The 22,773-nt window shown below is 44.6% G+C and overlaps 1 protein-coding gene across 10 annotated transcripts in view; it reads left to right on the top strand.

Annotated features, from left to right (window-relative positions):
- dst (dystonin) overlaps positions 1-22,773 on the top strand; it is a 130,473-nt gene that overhangs the window by 16,218 nt on the left and 91,482 nt on the right. For 5 of the 10 annotated variants that reach the window (XM_076285595.1, XM_076285594.1, XM_076285598.1 and 2 more), the window contains 4 exons: positions 6,758-6,819; positions 11,504-11,593; positions 15,063-15,140; positions 16,875-16,967. In XM_076285595.1, the coding sequence (XP_076141710.1) occupies positions 6,758-6,819; positions 11,504-11,593; positions 15,063-15,140; positions 16,875-16,967 (323 nt within the window). Of the gene's footprint in view, positions 1-6,757; positions 6,820-11,503; positions 11,594-15,062; positions 15,141-16,874; positions 16,968-21,006; positions 22,647-22,773 lie in introns of those variants that run through there. The other 5 variants (XM_076285593.1, XM_076285590.1, XM_076285591.1 and 2 more) reach the window with 2 other exon arrangements.

The raw sequence follows: 22,773 nt of genomic DNA, 5'->3' as shown, positions 1-22,773 counted from the left end.
TCCGTTGAGGGAAGGAAATATTGCCATTAATGTGCAATGCTTGAAGAAACTTTTCTTTCCATAGAGTTACATATTAATCCGGAGGCACTAGACCAGTGTTTCTCAAAGTGTGGTCCGCAAGCTATCCCAAGTGGTCCACGAGCAGACGTGGTAAAATATAATATAGATGAATTGTTTGCAATATTAAACCAACTTGTATTTAAATCCAAACAGTTCTGCAACACTGTCTATGTAAGATATGCCAATTTAAATTATATGAATCATCTGACACAATAAGCAAAGTGCTAAGACAATAAGCAAGGTGGTTCAGTGAGTAGGCCTATTGTGTAGGCTAATATACTGTTGAAGTAGGTCCATTTTTTTTTAGCTAGGTGGTCCGTGCGTTTCTTTTTTATTGGTTAAGTGGTCCTTCGTCTGAAAAAGTTTGAGAAACACTGCACTAGACCAACACAAGTCAACAAATATTTCCTCTAATCTCCCTTACAACTCCTGTAGTGCTGGTTTCAGCCTGACTGTCAGATGCTGGCCAGGCTACCGAGGTCTTTATCTGCGCTTGTGTAAGCTCAGTTGTGGAATACTGTACGTTTATCTGGCTCTTCGCAGTTCATTTGGTTAATTCATATCCGGTATTTGCAGAATGAGTCAGCAGACCCTTCATGGTGGAGTCACAGAGACAGGGATAGGCCGTGCTGTTTTGAGGCACGCCGTCGCCTATAGGCAGCATGGATCTCTGTATTTGCTCCATGAGCACATTTTCTCACATTCACGAGGAGGCACTAGGAACACGCCCCACTGTAGTGCTTGCCATCTGATGATGATGGTGACGCAATAGTCTCTGTTCGGACACAGATGGCTATAACAGGTCGCAGAATCATGGGGTGTGCTTGTAGCGGTGCCATTGCTGTTTACTGATAGCATTCTTTCCCCTTAAAGTGCTGTTTTTTTTGTACACACACACACACACATACACACACACACACACATACATACACACACACACACACACACACACACACACACACACACTGAGTCACCTGAGTAGCCCTTATACCAGCCTCAGTAATCTCTGTTTGGAATTAACGTGGCTGAAAGCAGTGGTTTTTCCTTTCAAACAAAAAGGAAAAGCTGAACTCGTGTTTCATCAAAACATATATACAATCTGTACATGGGAATAACCTTTGAATGTGCCACTCTTAACTAAGGGCATTTGGTGGTCAAGCAAATCATCTTAACTGAGCTGTTTACAGTCAGTGCTTTAGATCATGTTTCTCGGCTCTCCAGGGTAAGCCTTTGATACTGTATGCATTGGTCACACAAGTTTTGGTCATTTGAAAATAAAGCACACAGCGAGCGTGCTGAACTACAGCTAAAGCTGTTCGGCATCTAAAATGGCTATGTCTAGTTGTGAATATATGCAAAGCGAGAGAGAGTGAGAGAGAGAGAGAGAGAGAGAGAGAGAGAGAGAGAGAGAGACTGCCTGCCTGTCCTTTTGTTCCGGCCCTTGGCAAAAGCAAGAGATCTGTGCAGACATGTCAATGATAATTCAGACAGCAGCTTAGCACAGCCATAGGTCAAGGACTGGTGACTAGCACCCTCATATCTCCCCCAGTGGGCCTGAGTGAGGCAGGACCCCTCAGCAGTTACAGTGTAACTCCAAGCTGTTAATAGGAAATAAACAGGGTGCTGGTATTTTGTAATGGTCAGTCCATTGGTTTTAGTGTAGTGCTACTGGAGGGTGTGTAGTTAGTTGTGGAGATGTTAAAGAATGCTCTTGGTTGGTAAGTGGATGGAAAGTGTATACAAGTTGTAAATTGTAATTGTATGTAAGTTGTGGTTCCATCAAGTTCAATTGGCTATATTTTAGCCTAGTCATTTTTGTACATTTTAAGACAAAATTCTGACTTGTTTCAAAGAAACAAAATCACTAAGTACAAACACTGAGCTATAATTTGAAAGAACCGTGGTTCAGGCTTGGACCATTTTTATGAAGCTGTGTCTTTTTTTTCATGAAATTGCAGGGAAGTAAAAGCCAGGTCTCCATAAGCAACATGCACAGCATACACAGTGTGCACTTTTCTGCTGTGTCAGGGAACACAGGTATAGTCGTAGGCTCTGTATGGGAGCACTTCCGCAACAACAGGAAGCACTTGCTCCTTGCGTGGTGATGACATACAGCAATTCAAAGTTTACAGCTTTTATCACAATTTTTATAAGCAGAAGTCAGAGAAGACAGGAGTGTAAAGGAACCCTTAGATAAGCGTTGGATCCCACATGATGTACGGGTCTTTGATTTTTATGGGGCATAATGTGTTTGTAAGTAGAGTGGCCTTTAGACCATGCCAAGATAAGCCATTATTTCCTGTGTTCAGCCTAACACATGAAATCATTTTCCATGATTTATACTGTGGAAGGAAATCTTCTACTCCGTTCTCCTCAAACTTTCCATTTCCCCCTAATAAATCTGTGTCAACATAACTCCACTCTTTATCATTAAAACTTAATTTACTTTTACTAGACTAATGAATTACTCTGTACACACTTCTGATAGTCATTTATTAGCTCTTGTGACCCATGGCTTATTAAACGTGTTGAGTGTGTGAGCACTGTGGGTCTGAGTGCTCACCAGGTTACTCCTCAAGAGGGCACCACTCTCTTCACTTCCGACACCTGGGAGCATAGCTCCCATTCCAAACGTGAGTGTCTCACTTAAGCATTATAAAACGGCTACCACATATAGGACATTAAATTGATACAAAATAAACAAATAATCATGAAATTTAAAAGTTATTTAATCTACAAATGTCCATTCTTCCGCAAAGTCCCCATAGAATAGTTCCACTGCTAGTAAATTCTTATCGGAATTGTTGCTCAGCAATTTTAACCGTTATGCATTCGAAGCGCATTAATATAGAATGAAATGCGGTCTCAGCCGTGCTACATCGGGAAAATATACAACGGCATTGAACGCGATTCAACCAATCATAATCAAGGACCGGAACTATCCGTTTTATAACAGTAGATGTACAACCATGTAGGCTTGATGAGCTGACCTGAACAGAGCAGGGCCAGTTAGGTTTCAGATTTGGCGGCTGTCTCAGCACTTGTACTCCTTAATGGTATAAATGGACTGCATTTATGTAGCTCTTTTCCACTCCTCCAAGCACTCAAAGAGCTTTACAATTTCATGCCTCACATTCACCCATTCACTCAAAGCATTCATACACCAACTTGCCATGCAAGAGCACCAACCTGCACATCGGGAGCAGTTTGGGGTTCAGTGTCTTGCTCAAGCCCACTTTGACAGGGTCAGGAGGGGCCGGGCTCCAACTGGCAACCTACAGGTGACTCCGCCTCCTGAGGCACTGCCGTCCCAAAATGATGAGCCTTGTCAGCTCACCTTGTCAACAGACGGACAGCTGAATGGAAAATTGTTTGCCAGATTTTAATTTAATTTAATTTAGATTAATAGATGAATACAAACGTGTAGGGTTTTGTTTTTAATTTATCAAGGTTCCATGCAGCACTAGTAACTGTGTGGCACATCTACAAAGCTAACCTTCCCTCGACCTTTCAAGAACCCAATGCCCTTTTGACCTACTTTGTTGCCTTTAGTGTCTTCATCATAATGTCAGATATATGGACAGCGTTGTAAAAAATGTTTGATGGTAACACCACCAGCAATGCATCAAGATAATTCAGGCCATGGATTTGTCTCTGATTAAAGCCTCAATAGATTAACATGTTCTCTTAGCATCAGTCAAGGTTGCCTGCAGTAACGTTCCCCCTTTTCACAAAGGATATTCATGACTTATTCAATACGTGGCCGTGAACTGAGCACTTCCTGGAGGTCATCTCTCACTGCAGTCACAGAGTTATAGCCGTTGGAGAGCGTGAAGGGGACAAGGTTAGAAGGAGACAAATGACTGCAATGCAGCAACGCTGGCCCCCCTCTACGAGTGTTTAGGCAAACGTCCCTGACAAATGTTTGTGTTGCGCTGTGACGTTGAGCTACCCATCTGTGTAGCTTCCACCTGGTGCATGAGTCGCCACCGGCTGGAATTATAGACCTAACATGCATGCATGTTGTGATGCATTATCGTGCCAAGATGCTTCATGCTAACAGGTGCAGCACGTCTGCTGGAGATGCTAGAAGTGCACAGGCTTCTTAGGATGTCTTAACTGGCATTGCCATTCAAAGGCAGTCTATACTTAGACTGAAACCGGTTGGGTGGGCAGCACAGTGATTGTATTTATATGTGATTACCATAATAACCAATGTTTACAAAGAACTCTGTTCAGGCTAATGTTTCTCATTGTGTGTAGGCTGAGCGTGAACTGCTATAATGACATACAGACATACAGTAGTCTGATCAAACCAGTTAGGTGTGTACGTCTACTGCACCCTTAGTGTTGAGATGCACAGCTTGTGATTTAATGTCACATTCCTGATTTTAATATTGAATACAAAGATCATATTGCGTTAAATAACCAGATGACTTTCAGAAATAGATACCACACTATCGGCACTGTGTACTGACACAGTAGTAAAATACAAAGCACTCTTTCAACTGCTGCCCCATCCAGTTGCTTTTTTAATGACACGATCAAAGGTATGACTAATCACACAACTCTGTTGATCACTTTATCATTTGATTACTTTACCATGGGTCAATGTAGGAGACATTGTACAGGTGTTTCCCTATGATCACAATAGTTGTTTAATCATTGCCTTTGGAAGACTTAATAGGGTCAGCCATTCAATGACGCTTCCTGCTTAGGGCTCACCTACCCAAGGCTGATGTCCAGCACCAGTCGAGTCCCAGCAGCCCACTGGTTGGAGTGGTGCTGCCCTTCAGTACAGAACTGAGAATAAGAGGGAGCTTTGTAGTCAGCGTGCGTCTTTGGAAAACTTGACTGAACTCGTTCTGAATCCACGAGCTAGGAGGTGTCTGCTGCCCTTTAGGCAAGCAGAGACTGGCTGAGAGAGCTAGAGAGAAAGAGAGAGATAGAGGGGTAGTGAAAGAGCGAGAAAGAGAGAGAGAGACTGAAAGATAGTGAAAGAGAGAGTAAGTGAGAGAGGAGGAGGAAAGGGAAATACAGTAAGACAGAGAGAGAGAGAGAGAGAAAGTGAAGGGCCGAGAGTGAGTAAAAGAGAGAGAGTGAGCAAGAGAGAAGAGGCTGACCAACAGTACCACTGAAGTCACTCCCTCAGTGGGTTTAGGCAGCCGGAGTTGACAAACGCGCTAGCTGACTGTGAGGTGCCGACTGTAGTATCCTCTCTCCCTCTCTCTCACGTGGAGTCCGTCTGTCAGGGGGGGCCATGTTGCTGCTTCTTGGGAGCGGCAGCGAGCGCAGCGCTCACCTGGTGTCACTGATGTGCTGCATGGGTCAGTAGGTCTCCTCAGCTTCCTTCCTTCTTCTCTGTCCTCCACTGCCAACAGCTGCTGTGCCTTCTCTTCTTTTCTCCTTACCATTAAACAGAGCTACTACTTTTTTGAAAGTTGATTTTATTTCTTTCCGGATTTCTTTTCCGTGCCATCCTGCCCCACTGTGTTTACTGTAACAGATTTGAGAAAATCCTGCCGTGAACAAAGCTGATTGTGTAACATTGTTTAGAAAGTGGGGTTTTACTGTGTTTGAGGTACCAAAGTCCAAAATAATGCAGAGAGGGCACTTTTGTCATTCATTGAGTGGCTGACTGTGTCTGACTATGAGCTTTGAATTGCTCTATAAAAGGATAATGACAAATTGGAACAATCAAAACATTGAAGCAGATTTGAAAGTTCCATGGAACGCACTGTGCCATTTGCTGCACAATTGTGTTTTATTTTTTAATTTCTTGTGATCGTTTGTAGTTATTATTTGTAGTGGTTATAGTTGTTCATCTAAATCTTCATCTTATTTCTTAACAGCATACACGTGTTTGCTTTTCATGGTACGTCCTTGTAACATCATCGGGAAATTGTCTGAATGGTCTGGTTGAGCATGTTGCCATGGCTACTGAAAACAAAAAATACTGTGGTCAGCTCAGCTCGGCTCAGCTCACAGCGAGGAGCTCTGAGTAATGGAAGCTATGCTCTGTCTTTTCAAATTAAGAGTCTAAAAATACCATCTCCTTTCCCTCCTGTACACGTCAAAATACACAACTGGATATAGCAGCACACTACTGAAGTCTGTCAGTGAGCACCTTTGATTTTTAGGGTGAAATTCCAACTGTGTTTGAGACAGCTTTTCAACTAGACTACATGTTGTGAATACATGTTTCATAGTGATGTATCTGTTATGTTTAGGTTTCCCCTGACATCAACGTGGTATTTTGTCTTCTTGAAATACCACCTAATTGTCACCTTGCAAGAAAATAATCAAATGTGTTATTTTAAGAGGCCTCATATAGAAAGGCTCATCCTGTTAAAACATAAAATTGTCTGATGTGGATTTTTACTGCACTGATGCATTGTAGGTGGCTAGGTGGCCTTAAGTTTTGAAAGACAAAACATTTTTCACCACCAGAAGGATCACTTAGGTCAGGTCGTCCTTGGAATCAGTGAGAAGTACAAGTGTCAGTATTCTTCTTGTTTGCATGTTTTGTGCTTGAGCACAATATACTTTTAATTCAAAGCCCCTCAATCTACCTTCCTCATCTGAAAGACTGCTAGAAAGGAATCATTGAAATCCAAACAAAGCAAAAATAACTCTTTGTTGCTTCAGCTTTGGTATATTTGTGTTTTGACGTTGTCTACATCTCCTTATCTTACAGATGAAAGAGACAGAGTGCAGAAAAAGACATTCACTAAATGGATAAACCAGCATCTATTAAAGGTATGTTGCATCTCTTTTTTCACATTTTCTTTGCTTGAATTTACATTTACATTATTCATTTAGCAGACATTTTTTTTTATCCAAAATGACTTACATACCGTATGTCAACTATATTGCAAGGGATTCCATTGTCCCTGGAGAAACTTGGGGTTAAGTAAGTGCCTTGCTCAAGGGTACAACGGTGGTAGCTGAGAATTGAACCCACAATGTTCAGGCTGCACTTTAGCCTAGCTCCTTAACCACTACACTACCACCACCCACTCAATTTACTTATGCTTGATGTGAGAGTCCTGTAGGACCATGGTGTATTTCAGTGTTGTGTCACGTAGATGTTGCCATGGGAGTCTTGCACATTCATATTAATCCAAGCTGGAAAAAGTGTCTAGATACAGTTTTGTTTTCAGTCTGTCAGCATGACATTCTCCTAGAGACGAGTAACACAAACACTGTTGATTAGGTACCACCCCACCATTTTGCTTTCCTATCTATTGAATGCAAAGACCTGAGGGCCAAAATACCAAAATGCATTTACTGACTCCTGTCCAGCTTAATCAGCACAAAGAAAATATTAATTAATTAATTAATTAATTAATTCATTCATTCATTCATTTCAATGTGCTGTTTCCCTGTATATTACTTTTCTATATGCTATTCTTTTTTGCTGCATAGCCCATTCTGCTGGGGGACTGTCAGCACCTCTAATCTCTGGGTGAAGTCACAAGTTACTCTCACAGCTGCAGAGCTCTGTCTTAAGAAGCTACAGAAGCAGAAACTGCATGCCTAGTCACACTTCTCAGTCATTCATGGCACTCAGTGAAATGTTGGCCTGTTTACTAAGTTGCTGGGACTTTTCAACTCCAGACAAGTCTAAAATTCTCTTGTGTTTTATCTCAGCCCATCAACAAATCCCATTCAGCGCAAATCTGCTGTGGAATGACGGGCAGCTTTAAGATTTTTACCCCCAACAGTTTCCAAGACAATTAAAATATAACTGCTGGAATGAACTAGCTCCTGACAGATTTGGCAGCGACATGCACGCTTTGCCAGCTTTAATCTTGGCCAATTGTGATGGATATTGAGCAGAAGCTGCCAGTATTTACTCAGGGTGATTCCCATCTTCAGCAAGAGTGTTTTTATAAGCCATTTCTGATACCAGCAGCGACCCATTAGTGTGAACATGTTGCTACTTGTGTATCAAGTACGCCATCAGCATGCAGGATCAGAGAGTCAGAGCGACTGAAGGACCTAGAAGGAATAGCTTGTCATGCTCCGAAATCTGCCTTTATTTTTATCGTTTAATGAGCTTACAGAAGGGGTCATAATCCTAGTTTTGACACAGTGTTAGGAGATTTGGTATCAACAATTAAGTGGCTATCTGGCGCAACTAGCCGTATTTTGACTTAGTTCAGAAGAAGTCACTGCAGCCTGTAGGAACCACGCATAAACCTCAAGGGAGCTTTGTTATAGCTGCCGTGTGTGACTCGGCCTAAACACTGTTTAACTATCTGAACTCACTGTTTAATTTACTGGGACGTTGCTAGCTGCCAGATCTCAGATAACGGCCCATAACGGCCCCTCTGCCTTTCCTCCATTTCTCTCCTTCCATTTGAATGCAAGCTGCTGCCATGCTGTCATATGACTGACCAAGCAACCCCCCCTCCCCCTTCACCTACCCTGGACCAACCCCACCACCACCCCCCTTCACCCACTCAGTACCACCCCCCCCCTGCCCTCCCCTTCACCCACCCTATATACCACCCCACCCCCCCTTTAATGTCTGGGTCACCATAACCCCAGCTAGTGTCAGGGGAAGCAAAGGTGCTGAGTAAAGACTTGGAGGGGGTATCTGTGTGACCCAGAAAGGGGGGGGGGGTCCCGGCCAGCCGGTCGTTGGACAGCAGTCTATTTCGGCTCCGCAGCTGTGTGGCGCTGGGATTATGGCGGGTAGGAGCCTGGGTAAAAGCAGGTCACTGAGGCAGAGGGGTGATTTAAGCAGGCTGGTATTCAGGGCAGCGGCGAGAACGGGAAGTGCACAGCGCCTGCACAGGGCTCTGGCTACGAGGCTGCAGAGTGTCAGGTTGGGGGGGGGGGGGCTGGGGGGTGATGACGGTTGGTTAGATAAGCCTCCACCAGGGCTCGCCAAGGGCACAAAACCCGAGATGGAGAGGGAGAGCGAGAGGAGCTGGGAGGTGCGGTAATAGAATGAGAGAGACAGGTTTAAGGCGATGGTGCACTTGCATGGCCCACGGAGCACTCTGTGGAAGGTAAACAGAGCAGAAAGGCATTGTGGGAAAAAAATGTATAAGTATATTTACTCTTTTGATCCCGTGAGGGAAATTTGGTCTCTGCATTTATCCCAATCTGTGAATTAGTGAATCACACAGTGAACACACAGTAATCCCGATGCAGTGAGCTGCCTGCATCAACAGCGGCACTCGGAGAGCAGTGAGGGGTTAGGTGCCTTGCTCAAGGGCACTTCAGCCGTGCCTACTGGTCGGGGTTCGAACCGGCAACCCTTACTGGTTAGTCCGAAGCACTAACCAGTAAGCCACGGCTGCCCCTAGACGTAGCTCATACTGTATAAACCATACCACACACATCAAAAAACTTTCTCTACATGAAAATTAGCAGACATAAGCAGCATAATACTTGTTTTAACTCAACAAGATACAACACAGGAGCACCCGCTGGCCTTCGCCTTCTTTGTTTTTTTTGTGTGTGTATAACATGCTCAAGTAACTGCATTAAATAGATGCTTACACAAGCAGTTTTTTAATCTCTTTGTCAGCACCTCCAGTGCACAGGGCACATAATATGACCTCATGGTGTATAGCGATCACCTCACTGAGTGATGAGTCTACACATAGGTCGTTGACACTTATTTGATGTCTCCTTGCACATGTTTAGCTGTATAGGAGTCATTTAGGAGTTAATTAAGTGTGTGTGATGGTGCTGGTTGTGCTGTGGGCAGCAAAGGTATTGATATGATCCTGCACACCGCTACAACATTAGTTCTCAAAGTTTAGTGAGAAGTTCTATACAGAAGGAGGCTAATGTAAGGAAACTTTAAAACAGTCATTAGGAAAGATGATACCCCCTATCTCGCATGGCCGTTGGAGACAATACATGTACTGTATAGGCATAAAGCTGGTGACTAAGCCTCTGCTCTGAGAAACTCATTACTCCACATTAGTGACAGGGCCCTGTCTTGCAGGCTTTACAAGCACAGGCAGAGCCATATCGGAAACATCAGACTGTGTTTGAACAGGCCAAAGGGGAGGGACGCCTATCCATTGTTTTTGACAGAGAGGAAATGCTTAAGGAGTCACGATACATTTGCAGAGGAGGAAAGCAAAGTTTGGAGGCGTTTCCGTGGTCCCCTACGCTCCTCCTCACGTTTTAGAGCCACTAATGGTTTTGTGTCAGGTCTCTTCTCTGACTCCTGCTAGGGACTCCCATATAATTAGTGTAGTTAGCAGTCAGCTTCTTGGTGTTTTTATGACCACATCAAAGTAGACAAATGCAGTTGTTTCAGACTCCTACTGGCATTTAAGGAGACAGATGAATGTTGGGAGTAGTATAACTGGTTGCCTTAAAGGGGAACTATGCAGTTTTTTTAGCTTAACTTACCTTAACTGAACAGCTTCGGAGTCATTGAAATGGTTATATGACTTTTTTGGGGGTAAATGGTGGCCGTCTAGCTTCCGTGAGTGGAAAAATCACCCTTGCAACTTTGGGCCGGCGGGCCGACGGCCTCAGAGACAGAAATTCTTGCAGCTTCGCAATGTAACAAATTGCTTTACTGCAAAACGCACATACACGCCAGGCACCAGCTAGAACAAGGTAGCGATGGAGTTTCTCAGACATTCGTCACGGCAGAGCCAGCAAAGAGAAGCAGAAAGCGAGTAAACCGTTGTCTGAGGAACAGGGAAAGAGGAAACGGCTGACTGACAGATTGAGGAGTGTCATAAAATATATACTCTGAAGCTGTAGGGGCAAAAAGTGAGAAAACAGCGAAGAAATTGCCAAAACTGCATAGTTTCTCTTTAATTTAGGTCTGATGATTCATTTGCAGGTTTTGTTTACTGTAATTGTGGTTCTTGTCTGAAGTGGGTTAATTGTTATGACAGGCCTACCAGTTGTGGTTTTGGTAACACTTTACTTGAAGGTATCTACATAAGAGTGACATGACACTGTCATGAATGTGTCATTAACATTGTAAACAAGTCATAAACGTGTCATTCAGTTTTTGTCTGAAAACCGAATGACATAAGTGTCATTCAGTTTTTGTCATGACAAGTTAGGGTTAGGGTTATGACAGTATCATGTCACTCTTATGTAGATACCTTCAAGTAAAGTGTAACCGTGGTTTTTCTTTGCATTGCACAGTGGGAATTATGGTCATATGGTTTTGTTTTTGGATAAGATTTTCAGTGTTTTAGCTTGTTAGTGAATCCTTTTTTAATAGATTTATTTGAATAGATGTAATTCATATTTATCAAAACAATAATATTGTCCCAGGACATGTATGCTGTACAAGCGAACAGTGCCAGCTGATTGAATGATGAATTTCGGTTATGATTAGGAATAACTAGTACACACAAGGCTCAGGGTACAGATCTAAGTTTGGTGAAAGGTTGTTTTGCTCTGCATCTAACTGAATCTGTCTCTCTCTTCTTTACAGGTACGGAAACATGTAAATGACTTATACGAAGACCTGAGAGATGGACATAACCTGATCTCGTTGTTGGAGGTGTTGTCTGGAGAATCACTGGTGAGTAGCGTTCTTTCTCTAGACTCTATCCTGTGTGTGTTGTGACATGTGCGGCCGTCCTCTCCCTTTTTATCTGGTGTCTGATTGTATCGCAGTTTAAACTAGAGCTCTTGCCTGGCAAGTTGCTCTGTCGAGTCATAACACTTGTGTTATTTTTGGGTTTGCATTGGTATGGCAAGGTAGCTAAGTAGCTAAGTAAAATGGCCAGGTGTTATTAATCCTTAATGTACTACTCGTACGCCCAGTAACACAATTAATTCTGATAGGTTTCTGCTGAAAGGCTAGTGTGTAGCTAAGTTTGCACTGCACTGCTTTCAGATATTTGGGAAAAATGCATGTGAAATTCCCTATGAGGAAGTGGGCATAGAATGTAGAAATGTGACTTTCTGGGGGTATAGCAGCAGTTTGAGATTACGCAATAGATGCCTTTGTGTAGTGTATTGTTCTCTTTGTTCTTGCTGAAGAGTTTTATTGAACAAATGATTATAGTGATGAGGGAGCTCAGTGAGCTGTGAATAATGGGGATACTAGAGATATATATGTACTGCTAGCTACTGGTTTCCAGGGAGTCAGTGAGATCAGTGAGTGGGTACACCCACTTCATTGTAGTGTTAACTTTGCTATGTTGACTGTAATTTCAGTCCATTTCCTGTAAGGTCTCAGACATGGTCTGAAATGTAATAAAGCACAATGAGAACTGCCTTGATGAATTTATTGACTTGAATAGTAGAAGTAGAACACTTTGTAAGGACTTTTTTTCTTTTTGTTTATTTCTCTTTTCTTCTGTCTTTCTCTCCTTCTTTATTTCTCCTCTCTATTATCCTGTTCACTCTTCCTCCTCCTCCTCATCTTCCTCGTCTGTATGCCTGTGTTGGTGTCCCCATGCCCCCCTTATGTCTGACGTGTATGTGTGTGTGTGTTTGTGTGTGTGCTGTCTCTCCCCCGTGCTCACGTTTACTGGGGTAAGCCGCGGGAGCGTGATTTTCTGAAGACGTTGCGGTTGGTGAGTGCGGCTGACGCATGCGCAGTTTTGCAGCATGGGGATGCGCGAGAGGTTGATGATGAAGACAAGGGGGTAGGTGTGGGCCTCGCCGCCTGCCCTCCACCCCCTCCCTAACACCACTAATGTGTAGATGAGTGTCGTGGCATTTAACCAGAGTGACAAACAAACAAACAAACATTCAAAGCAGCTGATGCTGAAAATGATCTGGCCCTGGCCCACTCCAAGGTCACTTCCTGACTGGATGCACTCCTCTCCTTCTTCTGCCTCTTCTTCTGCTTCTTCTTTCTCATCCTCCTCCATTTCTTTTTGTTTTTCTTCTTCTTTCTCCTCCTCTTCCTCCACTTATTTTTCCTCTCCTCCTCCTTTTCTTTCTTATTTCATCTTGTTTCTCTTCCTCCTTCTTCTCCTCCTCCACTTATTTTTCTTCCTCCTCCCCTTCTTCTTGTTCCTCTCTTCTTCTGCCTCTTCTTTCTCCTCCATTTTATCTTGTTTTTCTTCCTCTTGCTCCTCTTCCTCCTCCACTTCTTCTTCTTCATCTTCTTTCTCATTTCATTTTGTTTTCCCTCCTCCTCTTCCTCCTCCACTTCTTCTTCCTCTTCTGTTTCATCTTTCTCCCCCTCCATTTCATCGTGTTTTTCTTCTTCCTCCTCTTCCTCATCCTCTTCCTCCTCCTCCCCCTCATCCTCTGGTGATGTTCAGTAATTAGGTTAGTCATTCCCAGCAGTGGCCACCTTTACCAGAATAGGCTGATGCCCATGAGCATTAGAGCATCATGACCGTGAGGAAGAGTCACAGCCTGGATCATGCTGGTGCTTCACACTGCAGGCCGGGAGTGGTTTGTTTTTGTACTGTACTCCCAATGAGCTTTTGCTATCTAAGCCAAGTCAGTTCGCAGGTTCAAGTGACACCTGCAGGTCTGATTTTGCTTTTATTTATTTAATTTTTTGAAGCATTTAATTTATTTCTGAAATAAAAGCAGAAACAAGAAAGTGCTTATCGATGAACACGTGAATCAACCATTTTCCTCATTATTGTTTGCATGGAGGCTCAGAAGTCAACTTTCACTTGCTGCTTGGGAGTTAAGCCTTGGCCTTTATTTCCACTCGTAAGCGCTTGTTGCATCATGCAGCCACACACACGCACACACTCTCTCTCTCTCTCACACACACACACACACACACACACACACACACACACACACACACACACACACACACACACACACACACACACACACTCACACATACATGCACGCAACCTCACATCCACGCTCTGATGGTGTATGAGGACCTCTTTATGTAATGGCTTCACAATTCACCAGTCATCTCTATCATCACAATGTACAGTAAATGTGCTCACATGCAGAAGTGCTGGTATGACTCTCAGTTGTCTAGAGTGATCTCACAGAGCTATGAAGTAGGGGTAGGAAAGGTCTCCTCCCTGAGGGTGGTGGAGGGGGGTGGGGTTGTGACTGAGTGGAGGGTTTTCCTCAGTGAAGTGCTTCCTGCTCTCCTGCTCGGAGGCTTGTATCCCGTCGCCTGCCTGCCAGCCAGCCAGCCAACCAGTCAGCCAGTCAGTGGGCTGCCACGCCATTTTTCCATCTCACTGCCTCACACTCGGGCACAAGCATTGTCCACGTGTTTTTATTTTTTTATTTTCCTGTCTCCGTTGGCTCGGCTGCCTCCCTGCTTCCTCAAGGCATCACGGTTCTCTCTTTAGCTCATGTGGTGTTCAGCCTTCCTGCCACCAGAGCTTCCCCTCCCTCCCTCCCTCCTCACCTGTAGAGTTCAAAGCTGCAGGGCTGTAGGATTCCACTTGGTGAGCTTAACACAACTGATTTTGTTTTGTTGCTACGCCACCACTGATTGTGTATTGTGTAGGATAACATAGCCTAAGATGATCACATTATTTTGGAGGACTGACACTAGAGGGCATTAGAAGTCGAGGATGCGCCTCATGCACACTTAATTGGGACCTTATTCCTCCCACTCTGCTTTTGGTATGGAATGGATAAAAAGAGCAAGAAAAAGAAAAGTCCAATTCTGTTGATGAAGGCCTGACTGACCGAAACGTTGGTTGATCTGTTGAGTATGCAGTGTTGTGCTTTACTTTTTCTTGCTCTTCAGCTCCTTGTGAAATAGCTGTAGCTGCACATGCACCTGCAACCTCTCAAGGTGTGCAGGCTCCCTTCTATCCGGTATGGAATAGGTACCAGTGGGTAGACCCCTAAATATCAACCCCCCCCCCCCACCACCACCACCACACACACAAACACACACACACACACACACACACACACACACACACACACACACACACACACACACACACACACACACACGTGTGATGTGGTGCGTCTTCAATCCTTCTGGTAAGGGACCAGTGATAAGGAGAGGTTTTTGTTGCTTTCTTCATCATCACATGCAGTCTGACGCCTCCTGGCCTCTTCTCTGTCTCTTCCCACAGCCTCGGGAGAAAGGCCGAATGCGCTTCCACAGACTCCAGAATGTACAGATAGCACTGGACTACTTAAAAAGGAGACAGGTAAGACCAGCACGCTGCACACCAATCAGGGGGCTTGTTTGACTATCAGCCATCAGGACAATGATAAGGAAGCTACTGCATTACAATGCATTTCAGACAGAGCACTTCAGTATAAATATAGATTACGCATAGTACTGAGCACTCTGTCTATGTTGCATTTTAGCTAATGTAGGCTAGCTAATGCAATATATTGTGAGTTATATATAAAGGGATGCAAAACCCTCTAAGTGCCACCTCTGTCAAAAATGATAATTTCACTTCAAAACCCGCTTAATACCAGTCTCTTTCTGGTCTGAAATATTGATTTGTAGGCAAAGCCTGATAAAAAAGCGATCAGACGGATTTAGAGGGTTTTGCATCTGAACTCTTCACATATACTATATATATATATATATAGATCACAACAAGGCCATACATGTTTTAACCAAAATGTTTGCCTCACCTTTCCTGAGAGGTTTCAGTGAAACATATATTGCACTCCTGCCAGATACCTTTGTGATGTATTGGCTGAATCATGAATGCAGTAGGCAGTAGGCAGATCAGATGTCAGTGAGGCGCTCATTTCCTCACTGCTAAGAGCTGAGAGCCGAGAGCTGGGGGATAATTGCAACAGAATATTGCTATTACGTAGTCACCAATCCTCCCGAGTTTTTTTTTTCCCCAGTCAGACTTCCCGGCAGTTTAATCAGAGAATGATGGGAAATGCAGTCCGTGGCCTCGCCTCTGTATGCAGGCAGGCAGACAGGTCCTCTGAGAGATTACATCACTGACAGTGGTCCCTGCCCGCAGACAAAGGATTCTCACATTCCAATACAAACCGCCCATTTATCTCATTGTTGCCTGCTCCTTTTGTAGCGTTGCTGGCAGTTCACCGGGGCCATTCATATTGATTAACCAACTGGACAGCACTTTCACTTTCTTTTTCACTTGCTGATAGTGAAAGGCTCTGAATGGTCACATGACTGGGCAAAAGGGACATTAGCTTTTTTGCCAAGTCCATGCAGAGCCAGAGAATGGGTGTGAGTGCACAAAGACACACTGTTAACACCCGGTGTCATTTTTTCAGCGGAGTTTGATCTGCATTAGTGTTCGACAATTAACACTTGGCCTATTAGCACAAAACTTGATCTTGATTTCAACACTGACAGATTGTATCCTGCGTCTCCGTGTAAACAACTGTAGATGTTTTAACAATCATGTTTGACAAAGTCATGTTTAGATTACAGGATGTTCTTTAACCACTTAAGTGTTGAGAAATGGATGCTTTGCAGTATGTCTCTTTTATAGTTGTTTTTCCTTTACGGAAATGTAGCTATGTCAGTAAAAGGACCACAGTCTCCTCTCCTCTCTCAGATGCATTTGACAATATTCTGACTTGACTTATTGAGCTGTCTTTTACTGCCCCCTTGTGGTAGAACATAGACAATTTAAACAATGTTGCTATCAAGTGATAGGCAGACATTGATTAAAGAATGTTATTTTTTGTTCAGAGAGCCCAAATAATTAAAATATCCATGAAACTGCTATTACTAAATATCATATCAATGTATTGTGATATTTTAATATACTGATGCTTTATATGTGTAGTCTTGAGGCCTAGTAATCTTTAAATTGCTCATTATTATATTGCACAGTATAGAAACACTATAGAAAGAGCATATTCTCAAGGTCTTGGTTATGCATGTGGTGTTGAATGGTCAAGTCCTTCTCACACATGCTCTTTTGCTGACCCAGGTGAAACTGGTAAACATCAGGAATGATGACATCACAGACGGAAATCCCAAACTGACGTTGGGGTTAATATGGACCATAATTCTGCACTTTCAGGTAGGTCAGGATTATGACACATTTTCTATGGCTGGTGTTTTAAGAGACAAAAGAGGCGCTTATTATAAAATTTGTAATGAAATATTTGACTATCTATAAGTTAACATTTATATATCTTTCTGTTTATCTGCTTGCATGTATATATGGCTATGGATGAAAAAGTGATGATATTAATGATATATTTAACTGTTAACATATTTTTTAATTGATTGTATGATTTGTATCGTGGTTGCTCACCAAAAAGATGGGCTGACTTTTGAAGGTGGAGAAAGTGAAATCTTGAAAGTGCTTGGCCTATTAGACAAGTGAATGACATGATTTTTTAGTGTGCCACTGCTTGGTTCTGCTGTGCTGGCAGGCCTGGAAAGCTTGTGTGTGGCTTAAGCTGCTTGTGAATCAGGATTAGCATGTATTACACTGCGGGGCACTTGATAAAAAAAAAATAACACTCCATGCCTAAATCTTCATGTAGAAACATTACATAGGTGTCATGAACAGAGTCACGCAATTAAATATCTTAATGATAGAGAAAGGAGTGTTAGAAGTAATGGTTTTATAACACTATTGCTCTTTCAAGTTCCATGGAAATCAATGCTATTATATCAGCTTGACTGTGTGCCCTGTGAGTGAATAAGATAAATTGTCTGGGTGTTGTCCACTTCGTGGTTTTAGCTTTGATGTGGTGGCTGGCAGAAACACCTTAGATCATCATGTAACTGTAGTTTATAATAGCCCTGTAATTAAGTATGTCCAAATGCTGGGGTTTGATTAGGGTGTGTCTGGCTCAGGACACTGCAGAAGGATGGAAGGGTGGAACCGGAAGGGTTGAGAATGATGACTAAGGAGAAGCAAAGGAGTGATTATTAGGCCACACTTGCCAGTTTTGAACATTAACTGTTAATTTATTGGCTGGCTCAAGTCAATGCTACCACAGTAGTGTCAAACTGACAAGAACGTAAGAAGTGAAATGAGTGAAAAATCATTTTGATACTTAGTGTGTGTACATTTCAATTGATACTGTGTAGCATGCACACATCTGTTATTTTTATGGCTAGTATGTTTTGATGTCTTGATTGGAGCCTTGATTGGACCTTGATTCAAGGAGAAACCTGCTGTTTCTGATTTTGCCTTATCAGGCATATGTGGTTTGAAAACACATTCAGTCTGCTACATACTTAGTGTGAATAGTTAGCTCTCAGAACTGATGCAGACAGCTGCTTTTTGTCTTTTTTGCTGCAGTGAGTATTTTTTACCCTATGCTGTCATCCATTAGCCATGTTTTAACTGTCTGCAATGAAAGGTAACCATTTCTGCTGTTGTTGTGCCACGTACACACAGTCTGTCTGGCTCATTTCCACACACACACACACACACACACACACACACACACACACACACACACACACACACACACACACACACACACACACACACACACACACACACAGGCATGCAGTGCTTATTGTGTTGCTGCAGTTGCAATTCTATCTTGATACAAGTCTGCATTTTTGTGACAATGTCACCACTCTTCTCCCTAATCCCAGGCAAACCCACATTATCTTTGGATGGCCTGAGCTTCAGAGAAGCATCATTCCCTCTTAACATATCAGCGTTGCATGCCTGTATTCTGACTCCCTCTGCAAACACATGCGCACACACACACACGTCATACACACACACACTGCGTCCCCCCATCTCTCCGCAATGGATTATTAATATCATCGGTTCTGTCTGCAGGGTTCACTTCATGTTGCACTATGAGGCAAGAATGCTTGCAGTAGCGCTTTAAAACTCTCAGCTTACTGCTGCTGGGACCCTGAGAGGAGAGGAGAGGAGAGGAGAGGCTGGGGTGGGGTGATATCAGTGCTGTTTGAGCGAATAGTGCCTTATTGAGAGACAGGGTGCGAGGCCCTGCAACGCCCATTGAGTGGTCAGGAATGTAGGGAGTTTGTCCAACCAGCATGTCTCAACTCCTCCTCAGGCATCTGCTGTGACACTGGAACGACCCACTTTCCCCACACTGTCCTCGATAAAGCAAGCAAGCAAGAAAAAAGAAAAAAAGAAACGATGGCAATCATGGCATAAAGAATTTGATGCTGCAGGACAAAAGAAAAAAGAAAAAAAAGATACAGAGAGAGAGAGAGAGAGTGAAAACCAGAGAGAGTGAGGAGAAAGTATGTTTTATAATGCATGGGCTCATAAAACAGATTGACAGGTAGCTTGGGTGACGTTTGCCAGCACCTGCCCCTGTCACTCACGCAAGCCGTCGGGCATGAGCACAGAGAGAGAGAGAGGGGGCCTGTTGCCTCTTGACTCACTCAGGGTTGCAGGGAACTCTGGGAGTTGTTTTGCTCCCACTCTGGCATTCTTCCAGCGCCAGGAGAAACACATTTTCAAGGCCATTTTTTGACAAATGGTTGACTCAGTGATGACCCTGTTTCTGGTCCCATATGCTAGTAACACACTTTGTGAATATGGATGTGATTTGTAGAGGCTAATGGCTAATTCGTTTTCGTGTAGTGCAGCCCTGTCTAAATGAACTGTGCGCTTATTGTGTAAAAGGCTAGAGTTAAACTTCTGGATTTTATTGGTTTACTTACTTTGCAACTTTAGTGAATTTGTTTCAGTTGGGTCAAGAAAATGGTAGGCTGTCGAACACAAGTCAAAATAATTCTTTGACAGGGTTGGTATCATATTGTTTTATGTACACAAGCTAAAGTCTGAGGAAGGGGCGTGGCCTTTTACTGTAGCTGCAGCCATATGCAATGGTAACTGTCAAGTGTGAAGTTTCATGTTTGTTGTCATTTATGCTATAAAGATGCAACATCAATTGCTGTTTCAAGAATTTGAACCTAATTTTAGATTTAGATGTTAGCATGCGATGGGCCAATGAGCAATAAACAGGCCTTGATAAGAAAACGGAGAAAGTCTGTACCACGGTAACAGTAGTTTTGAGTGATTGGTTTTATGTCTCACTCTTTTCTTACTCCTGTACACCTGCGGAATGCTGTTATGTCATGTCTGCCAGGAGCTGCGAACCTGGAGAAACGATGCGGCACATTGTCTGATTTGATATTGCCAGCGTGTCGAGACATTAATACAAACGTCATCTTGACCGAATGTGATAGGCATATGAGGATTTTATTTCTCGGTTATTACATCTGCCATGCTGGCCAAATGAAGTCATTAGAGAATCCGTCTCTTGCCACCACTCCCTCAGCAGCCCTCCTTGCGTACTTCACTTGGTTCTTTCCCCCCCTCTGTATTGCGGCGGGCACCAGGTAGTATTGAACTGGACGCTCCTGTAGCTGGTAACCTTCAGAGGAAATGTCACCGGCTTCAGAATAGTAGCACAGCCCTGTGACAGGGGTTATTTATAGCCTGGCTACGCAGTGAAGTAATTTCTACACCTTCAATAACCAGTCCTTCCACAGCTGATACAAAACTGTAGGTTCATCTGAGGCTCTTGCAATTGGCATATTGGGAAGAGATTTTCCAATGAATGCAACATACAAGATACCATCATTTGCTGAGCATGTGATATGCTTCATCCAAAGTTTATTGAATACAACCTCATGAAATTGATCCTTTTTTATTGTGTTATAAATTTTATTGTAGACATACAGTAGATCATGATAAGGCTGGGTGATATTGTCCATGTTTATTTCTGGGAAAGGTCAAGTGCGTCACTGGCTTCTGATGAAAGTCAATGGTGCTTGATGATAATCTGTGTTTGTTTAGTTTAAACCTCCGGACTTGAGCCCTGCACTGTGCCTTGTGGGTTGCATTATTCCTGATTAGAGGCGCCTTTGGCTGGGGCTCTGTAACCTGTGACATGCTTACACGGCCCACGCTAGCTCCTGTTATTTTTAAAGAGCCCATGATAGGCCACAGTCGTCTGTGACTGGCACGTCCCATATCGCCCCGTCCCCCGTCCCCCGTCCCCTGAACTTGCTGAGCAAAGGTTTCACACACGCTGGACCGTAGCGATCGGACAGTGGGCGGCAGGGAGAGAGAGAGAGAGAGAGAGAGAGAGAGAGAGAGAGAGCATTACTGCCCCAGCCCCCCCCCCTCTCATCCCTCTCTTTTCCTGTCTGTTCTCTTTCATGCTCCAGACTGTTTAGTTACAGACATGCACATTCGGGGGAAACCCAACACCAGCCGCGGCACAGGAGTGCGCATGTTTATGCTATAACTGAAGAACACCGACCGGCTTGGTTGCAATTTTGTTTTCCGTCAGAGAAGCAAAGCCCGGTGAAGCAAAAGGCGTGGACTAGGCTCTTTCGGCAACGCTCCCTCTAACTTGATCTATTTCTTTTTTCGCCGGCCCATGTTTATGACGTTAGCTTTGGATTAGCAGGGCAAAGGGAATAGTTTCAAAGGTCAGCTGAGATTCCAGACTGCCGGCTGAGGGATAGAGCTGGGCAGTCTGAGAGGCAGAGCAGTTGCAGTGGAGTTTGACGCGAAGAGAGGAAAGAGAGAGTGAAAGAGACAAACATAGTGAAAGAGTGAGAGAGAAAGGGAATAAAGAGGGGGCTTGCCTGGGGTGCCTCAAGAGCTCTCCCAGAGGGAGTTAGCACACGGAGCTTCAGCCAGAAGGGACGCCAGCTCTGACTAGAGTGTGCTGGGCGGTGAGGTTGACCGGGCTGGCTGCCACCTCTCCCTTCCTCTTTCTCTTTCTCTCTCTCCCTCTCTCTCTTTCTCTTTCTCTCTGTCTTTCCCCACCCACTGACTGAGGAGAGGGAAAAATGTCCATCTCCCTGTGGAATAAGAAGACTGTATGCGCTGAGAACCGGAGAAACTGAGTGGCGGGCGGGCAATGCGAGATCGGAGTTCCACTGGCTGAGAACGGTGCGGGCTGTTTGTTTGGTGGGAACGCGGGACATGTGAGAGGAGTCCGGCATGGGGAATATGTGCGGCTGCGTGCGTGGGCCGAAGGAGGAGTGCTACGTCGACCCCAACAAGGCCCCGCTCACGCCGGGCGTCAAGGAGCTGCGCGGCGGCCGCCGCTACTTCCAGAGGAGGAAGAAGCGCAAGTCGGGCGACTTCCAGCCCGGAGACTCTCTGAAGAGCCGCGGAGGGGAGAGCGTCCAGAGCGAAGCCCAGCAGGACCCTCCCCTGGGCCAGGCTCCTGAGAGCCATGAGAGGGCCGCTGGGTCCCGCGAGACGGAGGCGGCAAGGCCCAAACTGGGCAGCCTCAGCGAGGGAGTTTACGTTGGAGAGGTTCCCGTGGTCTCCAAATCCCGCGGAGGAGCTTCAGCCACGTGTCGGAAAAAGCTTGCGTTAGCGCACGGAGCGCGCCGGCCGAGCGATGCCGGCGACGATGTGGACGGTCAACCGGACGCTGCCGTGGAGCGAAACCTTCACGGCGTGACCCGGACCTCGCGACGCGTGGCCCCCAAGGACAGCCTGCTGGAGCGCCGGCTCCTGCAGAGGCAGCTGCGGCGGGCGGTCAGTTTCGGGGCTGTTGAGCACATGCTACGGACGCTGCGTGCCGGTCAGCGGGACGCAGAGGACCGCATGCTAGAGGACATGAAGGGTCTCCGCAGACTCATGTGGAGCACGCAAGTTCACAGGAAGCGGAGGAGGGCACACACATGCTCAGATGCTTCCGTTTCCCAGGGTTCCCTGGACGGCATCCAAAAACCAGTCAAGTACATGACCGTCAAACCCTCTGAGGTAATGTAAGCACCAGGCGTCCATATGTTCAGCATCAGGACCTGGTTAGTGCATAACTACACGTCTAGAATTTCTAATCATTGATGTGCATCATAAGCTTGCTGTGCTATCGTTGGACTACTCTGTA

The sequence above is a fragment of the Alosa pseudoharengus genome, unplaced genomic scaffold (assembly GCF_046254945.1).
Source record: "Alosa pseudoharengus isolate Yale_2024_CS ecotype anadromous, Long Island Sound unplaced genomic scaffold, YU_APseudo_1.1 YU_APseudo_1.1_scf_15, whole genome shotgun sequence".
In the NCBI taxonomy this organism is placed as follows: Eukaryota; Metazoa; Chordata; class Actinopteri; order Clupeiformes; family Clupeidae; genus Alosa; species Alosa pseudoharengus.
This window is presented reverse-complemented; position numbering and strand designations above follow the sequence as displayed.